Consider the following 17,526-nt stretch of genomic DNA (forward strand, 5'->3'; position numbering starts at 1 on the left):
CGCCCAGCGGACCCGCAGACCCTTTGTCGTAGCCAACTGCAGCCGCCGCCATGCGGAGGAACGTAGCCTCACCGGCAGCCGCGCCCCGGTTGCGAGCGAGCACGATTTGCGGATAGGCCGGTCGAAGCGAGTGACGGTTCCTCGGCCGACGGATGTGGTTAATGCAAGGCCGGCGAGGTCAGGGTACGCGCGGGCGGGCACGTTCCTGTGTGACTGAGCGAGGTCAATGGACGGAAAGTTTCGTCATGGTAATGGCGAGCACTCACAGAGCGTGAACGATGAGGATGATGTTGCATGAATGGACAGGAACGACCACGGTTGCGTCTCCGCCCCGCGCGCGACATGATCTGACGCATGCCCGTACAGCGCGAGCACCTCTGACGGATCCATGTGCCGGTGTGTCATCCCCCGCGGAGGCAGCGTCACCTACGTTGGCTGGGGCTGGTGCGGCTCCAGGTGATGATCTGCCTCGGGCGACCGCTCCCGACCGTGTTGGCATGAGCTTGGTTTCGGTGGTGCGACGAGGGGTATTAGCCAGTGGACGGGGCCGGTGGGGCCGCGAACGACCCCGATTGGTTCCCGTTTCCAAACCAGACCGGCGATCCCACAGGCGTAGGCAGCGAGTGCGCATGGTCTTGCGCGTGGCCGTGTGCGTGAGTCGCGGACCGCGGCGAGCGCGAGTGGCCCTGCGGACGAGTGATGTTGGTCATCGGGGGCTCCATCACCAGGTGCCCGTTGCTTAGCACGCCGAGGCCCTTGCGGCGTGGACGGCGTTGTACGAGGTCCGCGCGTCGCTCGAAGACACGTACCGTCTCGGGCTGCGCAGGCGCGCGCGCCGGCTTGTCCTGCGTGTGCCGGGCCCGCAAGACACGGAGGAGGTCGACGTGTCCCGCATGCGGCTGCGGCGCCCCCTCGCGGACACGCGGCTGGCGGTTCTGGAACTCGTGGTCGGCAAGGAGCGGTGCGCGATGGGGGCGGCGCTCCGGGGGGAGTTTCTGGAGGAGTGGTGCTGCGAGAGCGTTAGGGAGCTCTCGCTCGAGCTGGAATTTGACGGGACGCACGAGCGGGCAGTGTACGACGTCGTGGTGCGTGGTCTTGGATCGAGTGCACGTTTGGTAGGATACCCTGGCAGGTCTGTTCCTCGTTGTCCTGCTGTCAACGCTCAGGTTCAAGGTTTGCGGTGGTGCGCTTCGGCCATCAAGTCGAAGGGGTTTCCGAACGCCTGACGTGCCATGACGGCTGGTGACTGTCATGATGAGCTAAAACAGGTCTACGAGAAAATCAGCGTTTTCGTACCCCTTCCAGAAGACTGTCAGAGGCCTGTTGGCACTGTGCGTATGCGTCGTCGTGAGCGCAGGGAGTATCCGTCGTAGGCACGAGTGAGACTGGAAGTGTGCTGGCACCGTCTGCCGGGAAGCTGGGCGCGCGTACCTTGCAGAAGCGAGCGAGCTGGGGCTGGGACGGAACCGGAGGCGTTCGATCGGGACGACGGTACGAGCGTTGTGCGTCTCGTTCTGCGAGAATGAATGGTCCATCTCGAGCGCGAGCGTATGCGGCACATTCTCTGCTTGGACGGGATGTGAGCGTGGGATGTCGGTGTAGGTACGTTGGGCACCTACCTCGGACAAGGTCACATTCGACTGAGACCAGGCGACCCCGCGCGTTTAGGGTGAGGTGAGGCCAAGGGACGGATGATTCGACGGCGACGGTGCCGTCTGGTGCGCCCCTGTTTGAACGCGGCTGATAGCAGGACGTGGTTAGCAGGTAGGAAAGACGTCGGGAGGGCGCAGACGCGGTAGAACGAAGGGATCTGAACAGTGGGAGAGTCGGAGATAGGGGTCTTGAATGGGGGGAGGGCCGGGGGGATGAGAAGGTAGATGAGCACGTACGAGTGGTCGGCCGCAAACTCCGTGCCAGGTGGCAACGACAGGCATTGGGAGTAGCGGTGTGCGTCTGGTTGGTTTGCACACGTCCGCCAACGGGTTCGTGGATGATGTCTCAGTCTGACAGCGGGGAGTGCGTCGAGGGTGTGGGGACGGTGCGTGGGACGGCCGATCTGTGCGCATTCTTTGAGATATAACAGTAAAGGGCGGAGAGCAAAGCGGGGGCGCACACGGACGGGACAGCCAATTGAGAGGCGTGCGGGAGCGGAGCGTCGATGGGTCGAAAGGCGTCGGGGCGCTGGGGACGGCGGGTTGTGTCGACCGCGGTACACCCTGGGTCGCAACGGCGTGGAGGCGAGTGTGTCGAGCGAGGTCTTCACGCGTCGAGGTGCGCAGCTGGGTGCGCCATAGATATGAGGCCTTGAGGCGTTGCGTCGACCGTGGTGCGCCCTCAGCTTCGAGGCCATGGCCGATCAGCAAGCGCTAAGCGTAGGGCGAAAGGCGTCACCGCAGGCCTCCGCAGGCGCTCGATTGCGTCATGCGCGCGAGGTGGACTCCGCGTCGAGCGAGTTCGCGCCTTCCCCGCCCTCTCGACCGCCTCGCGCTCTCTCAGCCCATCTTGTACTTGCAAGCGTCTGGACGTCGAGAAGAAAACCTAGTCCCGCCCTCTACGTTCCAGCTCTCTGTGATCAAGGTCCGCGCGTCTTCCTTCGCAACCGACGATGTTTAACGTGAAGCCGACAGGACACAGTAGCTGTACATCCGGCTCAGCTCGTCTACCTCCGGAACAAGCTATCACCAATGCACTCAACGAGGTCCACGCGAGACGCGTCTTGCACGGCGTCGGCATGTGCACACGTGTCTTCGTCTTCGCGGAAGTACGGCAGGGCAAGGTGCGGCATGGAGATGGATGTCTGTGGTACAAAGATCGGTGAGTCTGTCTCGCACTAGGTGGAGGTACGACTACCAATTCTCTGCGTCTTCCGTCCCTCCGGATCCGAGGTCATTCTCGTCAAGGTCAAGTCCTCGGATGAGGACGGTGTCCAACGTACGTCTCTTCGGCCTCGTTCTCGCGCCCCGAAGCTCACTCGCGCCCAGTAACTGTCGGATTCTTTGGCGACATCTACGCCCTCCTTGTTTACCTGCCGGACCCCTGCGCCTTGTAAGTGCCCCCCTATCTAGCATGTCTTCCCCGACACCTATCTCCGTCCGCCCCCAGCGACCCAGAAGAGCGAGCACATTTCCGGCTTCCAGGATCGGAAGCAACTTGCTTGTCGCACGAACTCCTCGAGTTGCCCCTGACGGACCGGATGTGCATCAACGCCGGCGATGTCCTCCGGGTGCGCGTCGAGGCAGACGGGTTCCATGACGATGAGCTTGGTCCGCAGAAGACGCGTGAGAGCGTTGAACAAGCTCTGAGCGCCTTCCCTGCTTCCCCCTGTCGGTGAAGAATTGCTCATGTATGGTTCTGGTTCCAGTGCCCGATGTCAGAACAGTGACTTGGGCCTTGGAGGAACGCTGGCGTCGAAACAACGGACGGTGGCTGACATGTAATCAGACCGCACCATGTACTTGTTGTTTGCTCGTATCCTTCGATGACATGTTGTGGTCTCGTTCACGTCAACCATGGTCAGCATTGCTGACTCGAAAGAGGAAGCGGAGCTAGAGGATGAAATTTCGGTCTGATTGCCATCACAAGCTATGTCGTTGAATCCGTTCTCTGTTCTCGCCATATAGACATGCACGAAAGAATGAAGCCTGGGACCCCGGACCCGTCATCCCACATCCTCACGTAGTCCTGCGCATGAAGCACCAACACTTCAACCCGTGCACGACGAAAATCTACGGTGTGCGTGGTATATCCATGGAGGCGGCCGGCGAAGTGGCAGGGGCCGTGTCGGGCGCCATGGACGTTTCGTGTGGAGTGGCAACAGCATCCACCGTGGCGAGGAATCCGCAGGGCTGTGAGGCGGGGTCAGCATCAGGAATCACAAAAGTGGCAAGGGTGGATACGAACTCGGTGTGTTTCTCCGATTGAGGGTCTCCGGTGGGAGTCCCGGGCGTGCCCGGTGGAGCGCACAGCGGGACCTTCGACGTGAGATCGAGGAGGTGACGTTTGCACCAGCGCACATCTACATCCTCCGGCTCCATTTGACGCCAATTCTCAGTTCCAACGAGCTGTATGAACGCGCGCTCGAGCGCCGCAACGAGGGAGGTGTGACCAGATAGCGTATGCCGTCTGAGGAATGGGAGTGGAATCGGAGTATGTCGGACAGGATATCATCGAACCAGTAGCAGGCGTCGTCCGGTGATACAGGCAGCGACCAGTCAATCGTGCTGAGGAACTTTTCAAAGGAGGAGAACGCGTGCGTGACGAACGGCTGGATCGCAGCGATGCCGTCGCACTCGCGGATCCTGGGCGCCGAGTCCTCGACGAGTTCCCGGATGGGGCCGATATGTTCCGCATGAACATGAACTCGCCGGTGAGGACGTATTGAGAAGGCGGTCTGCGCGTCGGAGCCACGGTCGCTGACATGCGTTTGCATCCGTGCGCTGCCACGAAGGCAGCTGCGGTCACGGTGAGCGCTCTGACTTGGACGGGGTCGAAGTGAAGTCACAGACGCACCGAGTCGCAACGTTCCGGCGTCACGGATTTCTGGAACGCGTTGGTGCGCCAATTTGCCCATTCTGAGTCTGTGTTTGCGGGTTCAGCAGTTCTTTGAAGGCTGATGAGTATTTGGGTCCTGGTCTCTGCGTCGGCGCCGTGAATGTTTTGTGGGCCTGGTAGCCGCGTCCACTGCCGCGATGAAATCCGCAGGGCTGTGCGAAGACGCAGTGGTCAGCGTCGGGAGTCCCACAAATGGCAAGGATGGATACGAACTCGCGTTTCGGAGCTTGGTCGCTGTGTTCCCCTGATTGAGGATCTCTAGTGGAAGACAGCGCATCGGGCGGAGGGCACGGCGTGACCTTCGACCTGAGATCGAGGAGGAGATCTTGGCACCTGCGCACAGGCGTGAAACCATGAGCCTCCACTCGACTCCAGTCGTCCGTTCCAACGAGCTGTGTGAACGCGTGCTCGAGCGCTGCAACGAGCGACGGTGTGACCAGACGGCGGATGCCGTCTGAGGGATGGAGTTGAATTCGAGTATAGTGTCCAGGATACAGCAGAAGTGGGAGCAGGCGTCGTCCGGTGATACAGGCAACGACGAGTCGGCTTTCGTGTTGAGGAGTGTTTCGAAGGAGGAGAACGCGTGCGCTACGAACGGCTGGATCGCAGCGATGCCGTCGCACTCGCGGATCCTGGGCGCCGAGTCCTCGACGAGTTCCCAGATGGAGTCGATATTCTTGTACATGGACTCGAACTCCCCGGTGAGGACGTCTTGAGAAGACGGGTCTGCGCGTCGGAGGCCACGGTCGCTGACAAGCGTTTGCATCCGGTAAGCTACTGCGAAGGCAGCTGCGGTTACGGTGAGCGCTTTGACTCCAACGGCGTCGAAGGTGGAGTCGCAGACGCACCGAGGTGCAACGTTCCGGCGTCACTGATCTTCTGGAACGCGTCGTTCTCCCACAGTTTGTCCCATTCTGACTCTGTGCTCGCGTGTTCGACCGTTCTTAGTATACTGACGAGCAGTCGGGTCCCGGTCGCTGCGTCGGGCGCCGTGGACATTTCGTGTGGAGTGGCAGTGGCGTCCACCTCCACGGGGAAATCGGCAGGGCTGTGAGACGGGGTCAGCGTCGGGAATCGCACAAATGAAGGACGGATACAGGCTCGGGTTCCGCAGCTTGGTCGTTCTGTTTCTCCGATTGAGGACCTGCGGCGGAAGACGACGCGTCTGGTGGAGGGGCCCGGCACGGAGGGACCTTCGACGTGAGATCGAGGAGACAATCTTTGCACATGTCCACCCACAAACTCCGCGGGTACATATGACGCCAGTCCTCCGTTCCAGCGAACTGTATGAATACGCGCTCGAGCGCTGCAACGAGCGAAGGTGTGACCAGATGGCGAATGCCGTCTGAGGAATGGGAGTGGAATTGGAGCATGTCTTCCAGAGTAAGCGCGAACCAGCTGCAGGCGTCGTCCGGTGATACAGGCAGCGGTGACCAGTCAATCGTGTTGAGGAGCTTTTCGAAGGAGGAGAACGCGTGCGCGACGAACGGCTGGATCACAGCGATGCCGTCGCACTCGCGGATCCTGGGCGCCGAGTCCTCGACGAGTTCCTGGATGGGGTGGATATGGTTCTGCATGAACATGAACTCGCCGGTGAGGACCTCTTGAGAAGGCGGGTCTGCGCGTCGGAGTCCACGGTCGCTGACGAGCGTTTGCATCCGGTGAGCTGCCGCGAAGGCAGCTGCGGTCACGGTGAGCGCTCTGACTTGGACGGGGTTGAAGGTGAAGTCGCAGGCGCACCAAGTTGCAACGTTTCGGCGTCACTGATATTCCGGAACGTATTGCTTTTCCACAGTTCGTCCCATTCTGAGTCTGCGCTCGCGGTTCAACCGTTCTTTGCATGCTGAAGAGCAGTTGGGCCGCGGTCTTGTTATACTCATGATGAAGCGGGCGTTCTCGGAGAGCGGCGTCCTCGTCTCCTCCGCCCTCGAGCACTTCTGAAAGAGAACCCACCGGCCACGTTCAAGAGGGGGTCGTAAACATCTTCACCATAAAGTCTGGCCATGGAGCACAGACCCGTATAGGTCCGAGAGGCGTCCGAAGGTCCATTCCCGATACGACTTTGCAACCTGTGGGTCGCTGGATAGGCAATCGCAGCCGTGTGCGCCATGCGGTGTTTTGAGAGCTGATCATCGCCCAGTGGACCGTCTGTGCGTCGAGATCGGTTGCGCTTCGTGAAGAATGGCCTCTTCGTCGCCTTTCCATACATGGGGCTCTGGAACCTTCTCGAGGACAAAAGTCGCGGAAGGCCCCATCTGCGCCCCAGACACGTTCAAGGTAGCCAATCCTCTGTAGCGAGGGTGAGAAAAAGAGGGAGGGCACGTATTATTGAACGATAAACGAGCGAGTAGAACTGAGAATGACACTCCAGAGAGAATGGAAGGCCCTGGATTGAGGCGAAAAGTAACACATCGAGGGATGATCGAGGGGATGATCGTTGTGACGATGATGAAAAGCAGGAGCATCCCAACGAACGTCGCAGTGGCGGAGAAGACGGGACGTCGGAGTGGAAGAGGAGGATGAGGAGGCCTGCGAAGAAGAGAATGACGGCGGCGATCAGAAGAGAGGCACAGCGAGATGATGAAGGGATGTGCGCCTTTTGAGGTTCGAGAGCCGGTAGATGCGACGTCGTGTGATTGGTGCGGAGAACCCGTACAGCCCGGTGTTGTACTCTTTGAGCCATTGCTTCACCATGATCCCGATCGTCGCCGACGACAAGCTGAAGTGAGACTAGTGAACCAGAGCGCATTCACCCAACGGCCCAGGTCTCGGGGCGAAAGGGGGTCGTACGATATCCTGGAACGCCAAGGCGGTGAGTTGACGAAGAGGGATTGAGCGCAAAGCTTTCAGCTGGGCAGAGACCTGAGTCAAGATCGCGTTGGTTTGATCGCTTGATTGAGGCTGGAGCATTGCGAAGGCAATGGTGTTGAATGCGGTGAGAGCGGCGGAGAACAGACCGTCCTGAGTGATCGCGGGTGAGGGTCACTGCCGAGGCACGAAAGTCGAGACGTACAAAGGTCAAGAGACCGTCGATCTCCTTGTTCCACTGGTCGACGAGCTCGTCGCTGTACTTCTCCACCGTCTTCTAGTCTCGTCCATGCCGCATCGACCTCCGTCTGCTCTATTTCTTAGTAGTGTGGTGATCTACGTTCAGGACGTTCAGCATATCTGAATGCGACCGAGTGAAATGCGGGACGTACTTCACATTGTCGTGTATATCCGGCAGTTCTTTATCTCCTGCTGCTAGTGATGGTTCGATACGAGTCTGCGCACCCCATGAATCTCTAGTATCTGGCAGAAAGTGAACGATATACTCACGGGTTCAATCCCACCAACGTTCCGTTCCGTTCCAATCCCTCTTCTGCCGCTTGGGGCGCTGATCAATGGTGAGCATACGAGAGGGACGTGGAAACGATCACACGATACCTTCTTGAATTCGTCAAGAATCTCCTTCAGCAGGACACAGACCTTGTCAAGGGACGTGTTCGCCTGATCGAACTGTGTGAGCCAATTTTAGCTTCCGAAAAGAGAAAAACTGGCATACTGGCAGCGTCACGGAGGAGGGTGTATCTTCAGCGGAGGCGAGCGTGTCTGAGGTTTGTTGAATGACAAATGCGCCGAGGTCTGAGTGTGAGTGTATCAGCTGGTCGTTCGCGTCATTGGGTGATTCAAGTCTGTGCGTACCGGAGCGCGGGGTGAATCCTTGGCAGAGACGGTCGGCGAGGGCGGCATAGTGAAGCTGACTGGGATGGAGTTCCCTGAGCGCCGGATCTCGCGAGACGGGATGTGAGCAAGGACTGGGTGGGGAGGAGGACGGGGAGTGAGCGGTAGGCGAGCTGAAGAGAACATACAGCCTACCTCACTGTTAATAGACGCATGCGCTTGACCGCGCAACTCCGCCTGGCAGTTCCGCGGTCGGACGAAGGAGAGGGCTACGGTCGACGCTGGCCTCATGCTCGTGCACCACACTCGCCAAACGTGGGCGTGCGGGATGGCCCTGGCGTCCGTCTTCGCGTTCGACGCCGCAGATTCAGTACCACTCGTGACGCGATCGCCATGACCGGGCGCCAGAGATCAGGCGCCAGTGGAGACGCGCCTCGGTGGGCGGGCAGCGGGAACGCGAGCGGTACCAGCGCACCATTTTCCTCTCCCTCTCTCTCTCTCGTTTCACGCTTCAGTCACACCCGTTCAGGCGTCCGGCGGCACCTGGTGCCAGCCATCTCCTTCGCCCACCTCCTGGCGGCGCTCACGACCACGCACCATACATTCCGGACGTGAAGAAGCGTCGTCCACGCGCCCTCGGGCACCCAATCGCGGGTGCCCGGTCCCGGTGCCGCACTCCCCTCCTGCTTCGCCCGCCTGGCCTGCCTCCCTGCAGGTGGACACCTGCGGCGTGTGGTGGCGTCCACCCGGGCGTCCTCCACTCGGAGATGAGATCATGTTGGGGTCGTGATGAGTTACGGCGACCGCTAGCTCGGTGCGTACACCCCGTTTGTGCTCTCCACCTCTGCTTGACCCCCGTCCACCTTGCTCTCCTCCGCTCTTGTGCGGGCCCTGTTCGCTCGCGCAGGCACGTCCACTCGCGGGTGCGGCGTGGCGTCCCCATCACCCCGCTGCCGGTCTTGTCCCCATCCTCCGCCTTACCCTCCTCCGCCTTGCCGTACTCCGCTCTCGCGCGCGTTCGCTCGTCCACGCGAACCGCCTCGCCGCGCTCTGTGCGCTCGTTCGACTCGCCGGCGCGTAACACCACGTCCCCGCCAAGATCGTCGGCAAGGCTCGCAGGGAATCGGTGGTCATCGAGGAGGTCGAGCGCAAGCACCTGGCGGTTTCGAGTGAGTACTGAGACCACACTCGTGACATCTTACGCCCTACACGCCAGCAACGGCACTCTTGCCTGCTGAAAGCTGCACGTTGAATGGTGACTGCAGCGACCACAAGCCATTCACCGAACCCCCTCGTGAGCGTATGGCAAAAGCTTCTCAAACTCATCCTCGACTTCGACGCCTCTGGGTTCGTCGTTCCCCACCCCTATCTGCCCCTCACCCACCCCAAACGCGTGCGACTCTCCCTCACGCGCATCTCCGGAAAGCTCTCTCCACGCCAGCTCGCGATGCTCGACCTCCGTCTGGATTGGCAGTATCTCAGGTGAATGCTCGACACAATCCAGATGGACTGGCTCGGGCTCCCCTCGCACACTCGGAGCACGGGCTATACAACGCGTTCGCGCTGCTCGTCGAGGGCGGGCTCAACCACACGGAGGCGGCGGGCGTTGCGCTGATGTACGACCTGCGCGCGCGCGATCGTGACGTCCTCCTCGACGACTCCCGTCGCTCGTCACCTTCACTCGCTCCGATGCTCGTCGATATCGATCCCGATACGCGTCCACCGTTCCGCACGCCGGTGGACGGTCCTCAGCGACGGGGGCGGCACACCTCGCCGCGCGTGTCACAAACGCCTGGCAGCAGGCGCGCCCTGCCGCGAGGTTCTGGGGCGACGAAGCGGGTGGGTGCAGCGCTACGAACTGCAGGTACGCATGCTCCATTTTCTCGCCCTGCGGTCACTGACACCGTGCGATCTCTTTCTCCCGACAGTACTGCGACGCTGGCACGGCCTCCGAGCGTGTGTCGGGTATGGACACGGGCGTCGACGTCGACGTGAGGCCCGCAACGTTGACACCGCTCCGGTCCACCTCCAGCTTGGGGCACCAGAGCGCAGCGTAGGGGAAACGCACCGCGACGACTCTGCAGCCGTGTGCCGTGCCACTGCTCGTGCGCGCGGCACGGTGCCTGTTCCCGGTGCCGACACGGTCGCGAATAGGCCTGAGGGCCTGCGCGTAAGGAGGAGTGGGGCGTAGACTCGTCGGAGGAGTTTGTAGTTACAAGATAGTTCGCGGCCGTGCAAGTCGACGGTGCATATATGCATGTGGTGCTGCACTGTACTACTGTGTAATGCCATCGTGTTGACCGCACAAACCTCCACGTGTTACCGAGAGTCCACCTTTTGTGTGCACGGGTCGGATGACCCGCACCCGTACCCGTGGTGGTGCCCACGGAGTACAGGCCATGTATGATCCTCGTTCGCTCCACCCTCTTCTTCTGCGCACGCGTCGGCCTTCAGCACAACTGGGACTAGACCGTGCATCGCTTCTGACGAAGGCCAAAGCACGTCCAAATATTGTACTCCTGTGAGCATCTGGGAGAACGTTCGCACATGTACTTATGGGTATGTGCATTCTGTAGCGTACGACAGGACAGAACGCCGAAAGCATCGACACGAAAGCGCGACAACAATGTACAGATTGCGCACTTTTGGGCGTCGCCGACGCGACTACTCCGTGCCCTCCACCTCCGTGACAGATATCGACAGCTCCGTCCCCAGCCGCTTCGCCACATGCGGCGACCCCCCTTCAGAGTCCTCCTGCTCCCGCGTCTGCGTCTGCGGTAGCAGCGACGCCGCTTCTCCATCTCCTTCATCGTCACTCTCCTCAGGTAGTGACTTGCGTTTCGCCTCTTTGAGCATCGGCGACGCCGCCGCCTTCCCGACGGGTGTGTCGTCTTTGAACGTTCCGTTTTCTCGCGCTGTGGTAGCCTCCTTCATCGCGTGAGGCTCGGGCTCCTCCACCGGCCCCCGCCCAGAGCCTCCACCCCCCACCCACGCATGTCCTGCGACGGCCCCGGGAACTCCTCTCCCGCCCGCCGCGCCCGCGACAGCACCTCCAACCGCCGCTGGAACCTGCCGCGCCGGCTCCCCTCGCTCGCGGCAGACCGCAGGATCGCCAGCACGTGGCCGTCCCTGACCCCGTTCGTCGGCGTGGGAGTCGCGCACCGGGGTCACTGCGCGCTCGGGCGACGATGGGTGCGCGGCGAGGGTGGGGCTCGGGTCGTCCAGGGACGTGCGCTAGCCCGCCGCGGAGCGCGTCGACGCGGCCTGCTCGCCATCCATGCGGGGCAGCGACGCCGTCCTGGGCAGTCTTCACAGGCCCATCAGCGAGACGGCGGGCGGAGGGGTGTGCGCGTGCTCCGCGGCGCGCGCGCCGTCCGCGATGGAGGGGGCGGAGGGGAGGGCCTGGAGCGACGCGGTGTGGAGCACGGGCGGGGTCGCGGGGAGCGGCTGTGGCGCGCCTTCGAATTCCACATAGGTCGCGAGCCAAGGGTGGTTCAGCACGAGCGACATGCGCTCGCTCGAGGAAGACGCGAGGAGCGCGCGGATGGGCTATGTGTGCGGGGCCCAGGTCAGCCCGCGTGGCGAGGAAGAGAGAGCGGACACGCACCCTGCTCGCTGGCGTCCCACTCGTACAGAAGCATCCACTGCACCTGGCGGGTAATGATGATGGTGTGCTCGGTAGGTCTGCGTCGAACGGGGTGCGCTGCGTGAGCCTGAGGATAGGGACTGACCAGCGCGCGGCCGGCGTTGGGTCGATCGCGGCGCTCGGACGGACGCACACGGCAAAGACTATCACGTCCAGCTGTACCACATTCGACCACACCCTTCCTGTGTGGGGAACGTCGTGAACGGCCACTTCCGGCGCGAGGTTCCGCAGAACGTCTGGACGCGTGTTAGCGACGAGCATCCTTGGCTCGCGATAAATGCTCACCTTGAGGATCGTCTGGAACCCATCGTCTTCGCCAGCCCCCAGTCGGCGGGTACTGGTCCTTCAGGACAATGTTCTCGAGCTTCAGGTCGCGGTGAATGATTCCTTGATCGTGCACGCGCTGCAGACAATGGTCAGGTCGCGGTGAGGCGGTGAGGACAGAGGTGCTTACGGAAAGGACTCCGTAGATCCGGTAGGTGATCCGCTGCGTCTCGGCCCCTGTGCGATGACAGGGAGCGCATATACCAGGGCAAAAACTGAGGCGGAGGCGCACGCAGCCCGCGGTCTGCGTTGGTGATACCTTCGAGCAAGTCTCCGCCAGAGACGAGGCCTGCATACTCAGATCGTCAGAGCTGATCTGGAGGGCTTGGTCAGCGAGCGGTGCAGTGCGGCGCGGCGAGATCGCATACTCGCGAACGTCCCATTCATTAAGAAGTCGGCGACATTCACCGCGGCCTGAGCAGAGTGGTCCCCGTCTCACTCGATCGAGCAGCGCGTGCCGCCTGCGGGCGGCGGCGTCAGTCAGCCGGGCAGGCGCAGACGCACTGATCGCCCGCGAGCCATTGTCGAGCACCACGTCATTGAGACGGTGGGGGTTGCGCCCGAACCGGAACGTGCGCTGCGCCTCGAAGAGGTAGCGGCGTTGCAGGGCCATCGTCGGCCGGATGTGCATGTGAGGCCTTGAAGTCTGGGACACGAGCCGGGTCGCCGCCTGCATGTCTCGAGGCGCTATCTGCTCCATCGTGGGCGGGGACCTGTCCGGGACGAGATCAGCGAGAGGCGAGCGCATGCAGCAGCAGAGGCGTACGTGGGAGGTGAGTCTGGCGATGACGTCGCCGTGACACGTCAGGGACAGTTCAGTGCGCCCATACCCCTTCCATCGCGGGTGGCCAAGTGCAGCCGATATCGGATGGATGTCGATGATCTGGTGGCGCCGCGCCAGGTGCGCACCACGGTAAATTCTGGTCAAGGAAGTTGTGAGGACGCTGGACGGAAGTGGAGGGACGGGAGGGCATCGTGGGCTGGTAAGCCATTTGGCAACGTCGAGCGACCCGTCCGCGGAACAAGTGCCGCATGTGCAGAAATATCTGGGTACCTCCGCACGGCGCACGAGACGACGGTAGACGCAGCGAGAGCCCCGCACCGATGGGGCCGAAGCACACGGACGGAGCGGGGGAGACGCGCGAGCGAACGCGGGCGGAGGCGCGCGCGACGCCAGAGCCGGCAAAGACGGCGATGAAGGCAAGGGCGGGTGCGCCATCGCCGAGCGCGAGCGCCGTCGCGGACACTGGAACGCGACCCACTTGGCTGCGCCGGTCGAGCGTCGAGTAGGGGCCGGAGGAGGAAGGTGTGATCGATTTCGAGCGACTGGTCCACGGAACCCGAGGTTGGCAGCAACGAGCGGTACCGTACGCGTGTCGTCGCTGCCGTGGATCGAGACACGTGTGTGCCGCACGCCAGTGGAGATTTCTCCTTCGACCTTCGCGAAGGGTGCGTGAGATGTTCGCGATGCCGCGTGCGCGGCCATAGTTAGGCCGCGCTCGTGTTCGAAGGTGCGAACAACAACGTCAGGCCCTCGTGCGGTTTTTCTGCGCGCCCGTCGCCGCGGCCAACGCTGGGCTTCTATCGGAGGTGTTGCTCCGTATGCCGCGGCCCGATCTGAGGCTCTGCGGGATTGAGGGCAGCCGCGCTTGCCTCTGTCGACACCCGGCTTACGCACCAAGTCGACGCCCTGGATTCGCGGCCGTCGTACCCGCGCGATGCTACATCGGAGCTGCGGTGACCGCGACTGACGAGACGCTCCTGCGTTCTTCTAAGTTCTGCCAGACGCGGCCGCGCACGCATCGCGGTCGGCAAGAGGATGACCCTCGATCTTGGGGACTCATCGGCGACGGAAAAGCGAGCTGAAGATGCAGTACGCACCTTGCGGCTCACGGCGCAAGCGATGTTCCTCCCCCGACTTCTTCCGCTCTTTGCGACCTTCGCTGACGCCTCTCCGCAAGCGTGTGCGGCCACGGCCCCTCTTTTTCCTTCGTTCAGTCGATCCAACGGCCAGCTATCGGCCGTCGTCAGCCTCGCGGGGATGTGGTCTCGCAGAGTGGAACGTACGGTGGGCAGGAACCAGGGAATGTGGGGCGCAAGGCGTGGGCGGTGCGAGCGCGGAGGGCGGGTGCATGATAGTCGTGCTTTGCTCTTGCAAAATTCACGGCGCGTGCGTGTCCGAACTTACCCGCGTCGTGGCCTCCATGGTGTGTCTTGTGTCTGTGGAACACCGTCAGCATCGTCATCACGACTCCTGGAACCTCCCTGACACGGATTGTCCTCGCACGGAGTATTCGGCACGAAACCCAGTCATGTCTGCGTCCCTAAAACCGGAACCCGGACGCCAGACGCCTGGCGGCCCTCCCAATCCCCCAGAACACGGATCCAGCACTGTCCGACCCCCATGGTTTGCTTGCGGTCGTAGATGCCTCCCCGCTACGACACCACGGCAAAGGACATTGCGGCCGTGGGGAGATCGAAAGGAATGCAGGAGCGAGGGACGGCAGGTACTTGCGCGAGAAGAAAACAAGAGCGAGGGTGCGAAACGTACCTGAAGGCCTGATCTCATCCTCCGCCTGTGTGCGGCGACGTGTGTGTGGGCTTGCATCCGGCCGCGGGCGAGTGTGCAGAGGGGACGAGCCAGGCCAGAGGAAGAGAGAGCAGATGGAGTAGCAGAGAGTCGGCCGGCGGCCATGTTTTGCAGTCGCCGTCCCCCGGTCGGTGCGCGGCATGCGCTCCTACGTCATGCTCCTACGTCCCGTTGCTCTGGAGGGTGTCGTCAGCGGGCGGTGTCGCGCGGCACGGGGAGATCGCATACTCGCGAGCGTTCCGTTCATCGAATTGACTGCGGCCTGTGCGAAGTGGTCCCCGTCCCACTCGATCGAGCAGTGCGTTCCTCCTGCGGGCGGCCGCGTCAGTCAGCTGGGCGGGCGCACATAGGAGCAGGCGCGGACGCACTGATGGCCCGCGAACCTTTGTTGAGCACGACATCGTTGAGGCGGGGCTTGCGTGCGCGATTCGCTTAATGTGCGGGTTCGCGGCGTTATAGAGGATGAGCACGCCTCACAAATCGTCGGCCAAATGTTCGGTATGGGACACGAGCTGGGTCGCCACCTGTGCCTCGAGGGGCCGTGTTTCCTCCACCGTGGGTGGGCACCTATCCAGGACGAGATAAGGCAGCAGCGAGCGCATACAACGGGAAAGGTTTACGCGAGTGACTCTTATTGTGCATACCCTTTGTACGGCGGGTCGATTGTAGCCGGGCTCGAGTAGATGGTCTTGGGGCGACGCACAAGGCATGGACCAGAGTATATTCTGGCTACGGTTGTGGGAGCGGTGGACGGAGGTGGAGGATCCGGGGACGGGAAGGCGAGCTCGAGAGGGCGACCGCGAAGCGGGTGCTGCGGGCAGTTGCGCATCGCCGCTGGCGCTCGATAGCGTCATGCGCACGAGGTGGACTCCGCGTCGCAGTGTACCTTCCTCTCCCTCTACATAGCGGGAACGCGAGCGGTGCGCACCATTTTCTTCTCCCTCTCTCTCCTGGTCTCTCTCTCGTCTCACGCTTCACACCGCCTTCAGGTGTCGATGGTGGGTATCCATCCGAACTGCCATTGGACACCCAGGCGCCGCTTGGTGCCGGCCATCTCCTTCTACCACTCTGCTGGCGGCGCCACGACACGCACCACACTGGAGGACATCCTTCCGAATGCCAATAAGCTCGTCCATCCGCCTCCCCCGCTTCGCGCCCTCCGCCGCGCACCTGAGCACCCAATCGCGGGCGCCCAGTGCCGCGTTCCTCCTTCGCCCGCACGGCCTGCCACCCTCTGGAGAACTGCGGTGTGCGGGCGACGTCCACTCGGAGATCAGGGTGTTGGTGTGCACCGTGAGTTGCGGCGACCACTAGCTCGGTGAGTACACCCGTTTTTTGTGCTCTCCACCTCTGCTTTACCCCCGTCCACCTTGTCCTCCACCCCTCTCGCGCGCCGTGCTTGTTCGCGCGGGCACGTCCGACTCGTGGACAGTCCGGCACGGTGTCGCTGCCGGTCCCATCCCCACCCCCCGCGTCGCCCCCCCCCCCCAGTCCACTCCCGCACCTGTCCCGCTAGCCCACGCGAGCACGACCAAGCCGCGCTCTGTGCGCTCGCTCGACTCGCGGCGCGCAGCACCATGTCCCCGCGAAGATCGTCAGCAAGGCTCGCAGGGAATTGGTGGTCATCGAGGAGGTCGAGTGCGAGCACCTCGGCGGTTTCGAGTGAGTCCTGAGCCCGTTAACAGACGTTGCTGTATTCATCCAGGGACCACCCTCATAACGTCTTACGCCAGGCCCATCCACGCGTCTCCTACGTGCTGAAAGTTGCGCCTTGAATGTTGGCCGCAGCATCCACGGCTTCCCCGAACTCCCTCGTGAGTGTATGGTACAAGCTCCTCAAACTCATCCTCGACTTGACTTCGACGCCTCCGGGTCCACCCTTCCCTACGCCCATCCGCCCCTCGCCCAACCCAAAGGCGTGCGGCTGTCCCTCACGCATCTCCCGCAAGCCTTCTCCATACCAGCTCCTGATGCTCGACCTTCTGGGTTGGCAGTACCTCAGGCGGATGCACGACACGATCCAGATGGCCTGGCTCGGGCTTCCCTCGCACTAGGCAGACAGACTATACAGCTGGTAAGAGGCGTACTCGACCGCACGGGCTCGGCGGCGGGCGTTGCGCTGATGTACGCGGACCGGCGCGCGTGCCGTCGCGCGCGATCGCTCCTCCCCCGTCGGTCGTCACCTTCACTGGCGACGACGCTCCAACGCTCCGACGCTCCGACGCTCGTCGACTTCGATTCCGATACGCGTCCACGGTTCCGCACGGTGGCGGACGGTCCTGGACGACGACGGCGGTACAGCTCATCGCGCGTGGCACACACGCCAGCAAGCGCGCCCTGCCGGGAGGTTCTGGGTGACGAAGCGGGTGGGGTGGAGCGCCACCAACTACAGGTCCGCATGCTCCATTTTCTCGCCCTGCGGTCACTGACACCGTGCGGTCTCTTTCTCCCGACAGCACTGCGGTGCCGGCACGGCGTTCGAGCGTGTGTCGGGAACGGACACCGACGTCGACGTCGAGGTGAAGCCCGCGACCTTGACCGATCCCACTCTGGTACACCTCCAGCTCGGGGCACCAGAGTGGAAACGCACCAAGGCGATAGCGAACGCGCACTGCAGCCGTGTGCCGTTCTGCTGCTCGCGCGCGCGGAGCGGTGCCTGTCCCCGGTACCGACGCGGTCGCGGATACGCCTGTTGGCCTGCGCGTCCGGAGAAGTGGGGCGTAGACTCTTTGTGGGAGTTTTTAGTTACAAG

The 17,526-nt window shown here is 62.4% G+C and overlaps 6 protein-coding genes across 6 annotated transcripts; 3 read left to right on the forward strand and 3 right to left on the reverse strand.

Annotated features, from left to right (window-relative positions):
* Nucleotides 1-629: 629 nt before the first annotated feature.
* On the forward strand, nucleotides 630-1,673 carry BXZ73DRAFT_82533 (uncharacterized protein; the record flags this gene model as incomplete). The annotated part of the gene is made up of 6 exons (XM_048023726.1): nucleotides 630-653; nucleotides 744-1,085; nucleotides 1,120-1,173; nucleotides 1,269-1,331; nucleotides 1,358-1,502; nucleotides 1,603-1,673. The coding sequence occupies 6 exons, from the start codon at nucleotides 630-632 to the stop codon at nucleotides 1,671-1,673; spliced, it is 699 nt and encodes a 232-aa protein (XP_047871658.1).
* Nucleotides 1,674-2,605: 932 nt separating this feature from the next.
* On the forward strand, nucleotides 2,606-3,331 carry BXZ73DRAFT_107692 (uncharacterized protein; the record flags this gene model as incomplete). Its single annotated transcript, XM_048016981.1, has 4 exons — nucleotides 2,606-2,776; nucleotides 2,835-2,931; nucleotides 2,982-3,045; nucleotides 3,103-3,331. 4 exons carry the CDS (start codon nucleotides 2,606-2,608, stop codon nucleotides 3,329-3,331), a joined length of 561 nt encoding a protein of 186 aa, XP_047871659.1.
* A 394-nt stretch (nucleotides 3,332-3,725) lies between these two features.
* Nucleotides 3,726-6,209, reverse strand: BXZ73DRAFT_82534 (uncharacterized protein; the record flags this gene model as incomplete). The annotated part of the gene is made up of 6 exons (XM_048023727.1): nucleotides 3,726-4,122; nucleotides 4,158-4,471; nucleotides 4,510-4,703; nucleotides 4,765-5,340; nucleotides 5,400-5,599; nucleotides 5,632-6,209. 6 exons carry the CDS (start codon nucleotides 6,207-6,209, stop codon nucleotides 3,726-3,728), a joined length of 2,259 nt encoding a protein of 752 aa, XP_047871660.1.
* An 898-nt stretch (nucleotides 6,210-7,107) lies between these two features.
* Nucleotides 7,108-11,148, reverse strand: BXZ73DRAFT_107694 (uncharacterized protein; the record flags this gene model as incomplete). Its single annotated transcript, XM_048016982.1, has 10 exons — nucleotides 7,108-7,281; nucleotides 7,342-7,512; nucleotides 7,565-7,636; nucleotides 7,700-7,842; nucleotides 7,888-7,927; nucleotides 7,978-8,040; nucleotides 8,096-8,175; nucleotides 8,236-8,322; nucleotides 9,196-9,370; nucleotides 10,897-11,148. The coding sequence occupies 10 exons, from the start codon at nucleotides 11,146-11,148 to the stop codon at nucleotides 7,108-7,110; spliced, it is 1,257 nt and encodes a 418-aa protein (XP_047871661.1).
* A 375-nt stretch (nucleotides 11,149-11,523) lies between these two features.
* On the reverse strand, nucleotides 11,524-13,670 carry BXZ73DRAFT_107695 (uncharacterized protein; the record flags this gene model as incomplete). The annotated part of the gene is made up of 9 exons (XM_048016983.1): nucleotides 11,524-11,763; nucleotides 11,822-12,096; nucleotides 12,146-12,263; nucleotides 12,315-12,361; nucleotides 12,417-12,473; nucleotides 12,689-12,897; nucleotides 12,951-12,963; nucleotides 13,254-13,450; nucleotides 13,525-13,670. The coding sequence occupies 9 exons, from the start codon at nucleotides 13,668-13,670 to the stop codon at nucleotides 11,524-11,526; spliced, it is 1,302 nt and encodes a 433-aa protein (XP_047871662.1).
* Nucleotides 13,671-15,890: 2,220 nt separating this feature from the next.
* BXZ73DRAFT_82536 (uncharacterized protein) lies at nucleotides 15,891-17,498 on the forward strand (the record flags this gene model as incomplete). The annotated part of the gene is made up of 5 exons (XM_048023728.1): nucleotides 15,891-16,067; nucleotides 16,348-16,436; nucleotides 16,563-17,166; nucleotides 17,231-17,393; nucleotides 17,425-17,498. 5 exons carry the CDS (start codon nucleotides 15,891-15,893, stop codon nucleotides 17,496-17,498), a joined length of 1,107 nt encoding a protein of 368 aa, XP_047871663.1.
* Between the last annotated feature and the right edge of the window lie 28 nt (nucleotides 17,499-17,526).

Source organism: Epithele typhae (assembly GCF_022376455.1).
Source record: "Epithele typhae strain CBS 203.58 chromosome Unknown BXZ73scaffold_120, whole genome shotgun sequence".
Classification (NCBI taxonomy): Eukaryota; Fungi; Basidiomycota; class Agaricomycetes; order Polyporales; family Epitheliaceae; genus Epithele; species Epithele typhae.